This window comes from Pteropus vampyrus, unplaced genomic scaffold (assembly GCF_000151845.1).
Source record: "Pteropus vampyrus isolate Shadow unplaced genomic scaffold, Pvam_2.0 Scaffold68, whole genome shotgun sequence".
NCBI classification, from domain to species: domain Eukaryota; kingdom Metazoa; phylum Chordata; class Mammalia; order Chiroptera; family Pteropodidae; genus Pteropus; species Pteropus vampyrus.
Genome location: NW_011888849.1, coordinates 4,422,711 through 4,430,253, shown reverse-complemented (window position 1 = coordinate 4,430,253; position 7,543 = coordinate 4,422,711). Strand labels below are relative to the sequence as shown.

The window sequence follows — 7,543 nt, the reverse complement described above, 5'->3', positions numbered from 1 at the left end:
AATCTCCTTCTTATAAGGCCACTGTTCCTATTGGGTGAGGACCCAAAGTTTATGACCTCATTTAACCTAATTACCTCCTAAAAGCCCTATCATCAAACACAATCACAATGGGGATTAGGGTTTCAACATCTGAATTTTGGGGAAAGACAGTTCAGTCCATACTATACCTAATAATTAGGACTCTTCTAGTTGCAAGTAGTAGAAACCAACTGCTTTACTGAACTAAAAAGTATAGTGGTAAATTCACAATAGCCAGGAACTTAAACTCTGTCATCAGGGCTTTCTCTCTCTCTCCCTCTCCTTTCCCTCTCCCTCTCTCTGTGTGTCAGTTCTTTCAGCTTGCATATGCTGTTTCCATTCTTAAGTTCTTTCCAAGACAGTAGTAGTAGGATGGTGACTGGAAGTACCTAGCTCATATAGTTCTTTCAATTGCAAACCCAAAGAAAAAGACAAATTTTTCTTAATAGCTCTGTCAAAAAGTTCCAGAGAGAACTTGAGCCCTTGAGCCCATTTTTCGTCATCTCTCACACAATCACTGTGGCCATAAGAGTGAAGAACTATTAGCCAGGCCTGGTCACGCTGGACCACTGTGGTACTGAGGGATTGGATTTGAATGGGGGAAGAAGGGAGAAGGAAGAAGGAAGAATGGGGGGAAGAAGGGAGAAGGGAAGAGTTACCAGGAGATCAGCACCACAGACACAATTTCTCTATAACAAGCTAGCTTTTTAACATCATATTTCTAATGTCTGCTTTCATATATTGGTCTCGATGTTTCCTGAAGAGTCTGCTCAAATGTCTGTAATTTCTGTGAGCTCGAATTTCCACATATGAGAGGGGGTATTTATATTAATCCTACTCAATATTTTATTTGAAAAGGACATAGCCCCAATTCAAGTGCTGCTGGAAAGATGATTCCCAAAGACATAAGAGCCCCTTTTCTCTAGGATCCTTTTCTATTTTCCCAAAAGTACAAATCAGGAATATAATGGTTGTCTTTTTAAATTCACAATGCATATTATTGCACTAAAGTACTTTCAAGTATTTTTAACATTTTAATGTTTACATATCATTAAGTGTATCCTAGTTCTTCATTTTTAATATTTGAAGAACTTGCTTAACAACTGATAGTTAATGTTACTTCTATAATGTGGTTATCTGTGAAAACTCTTTTTCCTTTTTCTCTGTCTTTTTAATTGAATTTAGCTTACACCTCCCATATACAACGTTACTAAGATGGAAGTTCCAGCAGCAATGTGGAGTGGTGGACAGGACCGTGTGGCTGATCTCAAGGACACTGAGAATTTACTCCCTAAAATTACCAGACTTATTTATTATAAGTTTATTCCACACTACAATCATGTGGATTTTTACCTTGGACAGGATGCACCCCAGGAAATTTACCAAGACCTAATTAGACTGATGGAGGAATGTTTCTAAAATTAAATACACTTTCTTTTCTCTGTGCAAGTTTGCATAATAATAATGTGGCACACATAACCAAAGGTGATTCCCTCCAATGATTTTCACCTCCTGGTGTCCATGCATTTGTCTGGTCCTCACTCCTTGAGTCAAGAAAGGACCTGAGACTTGCTTCTAGCTGACAGAATTGGCAAAGGTGATGGGATATCACACCCTTGATTAGATTATGTGTATGGCAAAGGTGATGGGATGTCACTCCCTGATTATATTATATGAGAATCCATCTTAGCAGACTGGAACAAGAGATTCTCCTTGTTGGCTTGGCAGAGTAAACAGGTATGTTGAAGAATCCCATGTAGGAAAGTATCGTGTGTGGCTTCTAGGATCCACATATGGCCTCCAGCCGAAAACCTGCAAGAAGCCAGGACTCTCTGTCATACAGCTAAAAGGAAATGAATTCTGCTAAAACCTGAATGAGTTTTGAAGCTCATTTTTCCCCTGAAAAGCCTCCAGTTGAGTAAGAGCCTGGCAACACTTGGACTGCAGCATGGTGAGACCTTGAGCAGAGGACCTAGCTATGCCATGCCCTGACTACTGACCCACAGAAACAGTGAGCTAATAAATACATATTGTTCTGAACTGCTAAGTTTGTGATAATTTGTTATCAGTAATCATAAGCAACTACTACTATTAATAATAATAATGATGATATTATTATTATTATTATTATTATTATTATTATTATTATTTTGTCTCTTTGGTTCGAAGCTTGAGAGATCCTGTCCTTATTTCCTTTATTTCCCTTTGTTTTATTTCCCTTGGCCTTGAACTTCCTTGAACATTTCTTGTTTTTTCAGATCTGCTAGTGATTGATTTTCTCAGTGTTCGAAAAAGACTTTATTTTGCCTTCATTCTTTCATGTTTTTTAGTGTGAGGTCATATCTTATTGTGATTTTGATTTGCATTTCCCTAATGATTGGTGATGATTCAGAGAAGGCACACAACCCTGAGACCTCTCCCAGGAGAGAGGGAAACGAGTAAAATGTGCACATCCATAGAAAAAGCTTGAGAGGCTCCCAGAATCTCTCTGGCGAGAGAGAAAGTAAAGGTATTTTGCCTTTGTTTCTGAAAGATATTTTTTTCTTACAATGGAATTTTAGATTGACCTGCTTCATATTTTGTTGTTCTTTCAGATTTCTTCTTTAAATGTTCATTGACTTTTGGCATGCATAGTTTTTGATAAGTTTGTAATATTTTATCTTTCTTTTTTGGTACTTAATGTACCTTTTCTTCCGTTTTTACATTTTCTTTTCATGAACGATTTTCAGCAATTTGGGTGATCCTTATTGTGGTTTCGTGTGTATCTTACTTGGAACTCTACAGGCTTCTTGGGTCCGTGGATATATAGTTTTCATCAAATTTGGGAAGTTTTTGTTCATTTGATTTCTTCAAGTATTTTCTGTGCCTTAACTTTTTCTGAGTGTCTACTTACATATATGTTAGACTACTTGCAATTGATTCACAAGCCACTAAAGCTGTTTTCCCCACAGTGTTTTTCTCTTTGAGAGTTTCTGTTCCTATGGTTTCAGATTCACAATATTTTCTTTTGCACTGTCTAATTTGCTGTAACTATATCTTCATTTAGGTCTTTTTTTTTTATATATCTTCCGTATCATTCCTCCTTAATTTTCATGTTTTTCTTTAAATCCTCTAACATTGTAAGCATATTTTAATATCCATTTTAACATGCTTTCTGCTTATTTAATTATCTCTATCATTGTCAGTTTGTTCTGCAGATTGACTTTCTCCTGATTAAGGGTTATATTTTCCAGCATCAGAGCATGCTTAATAAATTTTTATTGGATGTCAGACTTTGAAGTTTGCATTCTGAGTGCTGAATTATATTTTAGTCCTTTAAACAGGGGTGGAAATTTTTTGGCAGTCAGTTAATTTACTTGCAGCTAAATTTGATTGCTTTGAGGCTTTTTAAAAAATCCCCCAAGGGTAATGTTTCCTGTAGGAAAGTTTTGCCCTACTACTGAGGCATGAATTTTTCTGAGGTCTCTATTGAATTACTATATGTTCAGAAAGGTCTCTCCATGCTAGTTGGTGGCAATTCAAATTAATTCCTATGTATACTCTAGGAATTGTTTTACTTATAGTTCCTTGGCAATTGTTTTTTTCTCTGAAAGTTTTACTTTGTTCACTCTGTGTAATTTTACCCTTTGCATCAGCAGATTATTATTTAGTTCAAGGTTCAGGGGGATGCCTCTCCATATTTCAGGAACTCTTTCTTTTGATTGTTCCTCTTTCTTTGTTGTTCTGCCCCACAAATTTTGTTTTTCTTATCCTTCCTGAATTCCACTCTCTGTCTCCTTAAGTCAGCTAGACAACTGAGCTTTCTTTGGGTTGCCCCACATTTGCTGCAATATAGAAATTGCTGGTAGGCAGAAAATGAAGGTTTTCATAGGGTTCTTGTTTTCTTCCTCTTAGTGATCACAGTGCATCTTGATCACCAATGTCTGAAAACTATTGTTTATTACTTTGTTTCCAACTTTTTAGTTTTCATAGTACTATGATAATTCCAGACTCTGTTATTTTCTAATGACCAGAAGCAAAAAAATCAAGATTCTTTTTAAAAATGATATCATTCTGCTAATGTGTAGCCAGTATAACTTTACATAAAGATGGTAATTGTAAAAAAAATAATAATAAAAAGAATACATAACTAAAAATTTTAAGTTGTTCTATGTTCCACCTAAAGTTGTTTATTTACTGTCAGTAGGTTTCAGGAAATTGTAATGGAATCCAACCCCCTGATTTTAGATATGAGTTAGCACAGAAATAGAGAATTTAAGTAACTTTCCCAAGTGTATGACTTAGTCAAATAAGATTAGAACTATATTTTCAGAATGCTGATTCAATGTAGATTTCTACAACATCAATTTTTCTCTGCAAAAGCTTTACTGCTTCTTCCCTAATATCTTTAATTACAAGCCTTCCGCTGATCTTTTTCTATTACTTTTTAAAGGGTGGTTTCACCATGAAATACCACTATACCAGAATTTACAGTGATTCTCGGCTTTTTATTTTATTCTATCAAATCCCAAGTTTTCTATCTATCTTTCAGCGTTTCCCGTAATCTTACTTCACCTGCTTTTCTAGTTACATTTGCCTCTACTTTCTTAACCAGACATATATCTTTTATTCAAAAAAGATTTATATACTTAAGTCTTCTCACATATCTTTCTCATTCTCATTGATAGAATTTGTCCGCACTATGCGCCTTAACTAAATGGAATATAATTAAGATTAAATCACATTGCATTTCTTGATCAAGTAGGATTTTCTTGTTTTTATTGCTATATCTTTAAAATATTTGTTTTTAATTTATCATTATTTTCAGTAGGAATCTCAAGATATATCACCATTATTCTTATCAGTTATATCAATTTAATACTTTTAGTTTCATTTTGTACTACATGTTCAGGATTCTGAACATTGCCAGCTTCTAGAAGGGAGAAGACTTTAACACAGAACCATTTTTCAGTTCAACCATAAGTGGCCTGCTTTGTGCAGGACTTGGGGTGTCAGAGGACTCCTTAGTGACAAGTAGTCTTCTTGATCCCTGCCAAAGAAGTTTCTGAACAACTCCTTAAAGTTACAAGTCATTCATTAATTTAAAAATTTTATCTTGTACCCCTTATTAGTTAGATGCTAAAGATATGGAATGAAAGAAGAAAAATATGGTCTTTACCCTTATGATTTATATATTGAGTTTAAAATATGATGGAGAATTTCAGCCCGGTGAGCATAGTAATTAAAATAATATTATTTAGCACTTATTATTCACTTATTAACTTATTTAGCTTTTATTAAAGACATGGCCTAAGTCATTTAATCCTATATATATCTTTGTGATACAGGTACAATGTTTATCTATTTTGTACAAGAACACTGAGGCTCAGAAAACTTAAATCCTAGCTCAGTTCAAATATTTAAGAATTATAAGCAAATCCGACTCTTGGTCCCAGAGTTTTCCAAACCCAAATCCTAGGCTCATAATACTTCCTTGTTTTGTCTCCCAATTGGAAGCCCAGGATAGATTGTCCAGTCAGGAAAGCTCCTGCTTGTTAGAGAATTCTTGAGGCTCTGTACAGTGGACAAGACCAGAATTTAATACAGACTTAAAGCAAATAGAAACTAAAGCAAAATCTGTCACTGGAGCTACAGAGAGGGAATGATTACACCAGCAACAGGGTCATAGGATGAAATGGGCAATGCCAGGACAGAACAAGAGTGTACGTAAGTATGAAAAACAGGCTACCCAAGTTCTGAGTCAAAACCAGGTTGACAGAGAGCAGTGCCAGGTCCCTCCGCCTGGTTGGTATTCATCTGACAAATCTGTTGACAGGTGTGCTGTGATGGCTTTTGCGTAGCAGCAACACTTTAAGGTAGCAGCCAGGAGTCATACACTTGACCCTACCCATTGTAATTCCTCTCAATGAAGCCTTGCCCTGCAACACTGGAGAATTACCCAAGCCTTAACAGAACACTCCTCCCTTCGATGTTTAGTAGAATCAGAAATTTTGAAGTCACTATCTTCCATTAAAAAAGGCTTTTTCTTTATCTTTCTACCTGAGCTTTCTTACATGAGGCTGAGCATTTTCACATTTTAGGTCTCATCGGCCCAGTCCTTTCAGTGTAGATTCCAACTGTTGTATCTTGCTTATCAATATGGTGTCAGATGAATACATTTAGTTTAGTGAGATGACCAGTTCTCTGTTAGCCTTTTAAAGGATATCGTGGGTGCTACCAATAGTTATAAAGACATCGTAACAAAAAATTTATCTCATTTCTATGGCACTTTATGTTCATTTCAAAATGCTTTCACAGGTATAATTACCTTCCTCTTATTGATTGAGAGGTATCATGAATCACTACGGAAGAAATGCTCATATTAGCATTAAACAATGGAAGTTCTCAAGCCAGCTCCACTAGTTATTAGCTATGTGATCATGGAAAAGTTACGTATTAAATCTAGCAATTTCCTTTTCTACAAAATGGAAAAGGAAACATGCTGTCATGAAGACCAAAGATGTTTATGAGGCATAGTTGTATAGCAAAGCACTCAAACATGGGCTTTGAAGTCAAATTGTTTAGGTGTGGTTCCTAATTCCATTATTATCTTTATATCCATAGACAAGTTAATCACTCTAATTCACATTCTACCTATCTGTAAACTGGAGATAGTGTTAATACCTCTTTGGTGACAGTGGCATATCAGAGTGCCATATCCTGACATTTAATCTCATCTGTGTCCCAGAAATGACCGCATTTACACATGCTGAGTCACGTAACTTAAATTTATAAGAAGCTACAAAGCATAAACCCAAAAACGTGTTTATAATTTACATTAAAAACTATAGCTGTCAAAAGAACTATATCAATTTTTAGGCCAAGCTACTGGATATTTCCCCATAGTAAACACATAGGAAGCCCTGGTCTGAAAATGTTGCTTGGTGTGCAGGGTAAAAAAATACACAGAGGAAGTATATGGTTTGACAGAAACCATTACCTACACAATCATTCAACTGCACTGAGCCTTTTCTATAAGGGAATAACAGTCTAAGCACTTTACATAACTCACTTCATTTAATCTTCATAATAGCTTTATAAAATAGTACCATTTTTATCCCTTCTTTATAGATTAAGGAACTGAAGTTTGGAAATATTGGGCAACTTGCCTCAAAATATCAGTTCTCTTAACTGGAATCTTGACTTTCAATACCATGCTCTTAATTTTTATGCTGTAATGATAGATCTATTATGAACTAGCTGGGCATTCAGAACATGAAGAATAATAAGGTAGATACTGTTCCTGCCCATGTGGAACTTACAGACTAATGAAAAAGGAGACATTCTTCAGCGGCTTGCTCGTATAATTATTTTTCATTATAAGTGTGCTGAATACACCAATATGAAGTGCTCCTTCATCAAGGTGGACAAGGAAGTCTTCTCCAAGGAAATAAAATTTTGATTGAGATCTCTAAAATCTGCCAGATATTACAGGCAGGGGTCTAGCTCAGGTGGCAAAGAGCTAAGCTTACTGGAGAGGATTTAA

The 7,543-nt window shown here is 35.6% G+C and overlaps 1 protein-coding gene across 1 annotated transcript in view; it reads left to right on the top strand.

Annotated features, from left to right (window-relative positions):
• The window catches only part of LOC105293139 (lipase member K), a 34,032-nt gene extending 32,595 nt beyond the window's left edge, over positions 1-1,437 (top strand). Inside the window, exon 10 of the mRNA XM_011361641.2 lies at positions 1,204-1,437. Coding sequence (XP_011359943.1) covers positions 1,204-1,437 — 234 coding nt within the window. The remainder of the gene's footprint in view (positions 1-1,203) is intronic.
• Positions 1,438-7,543: the final 6,106 nt, after the last annotated feature.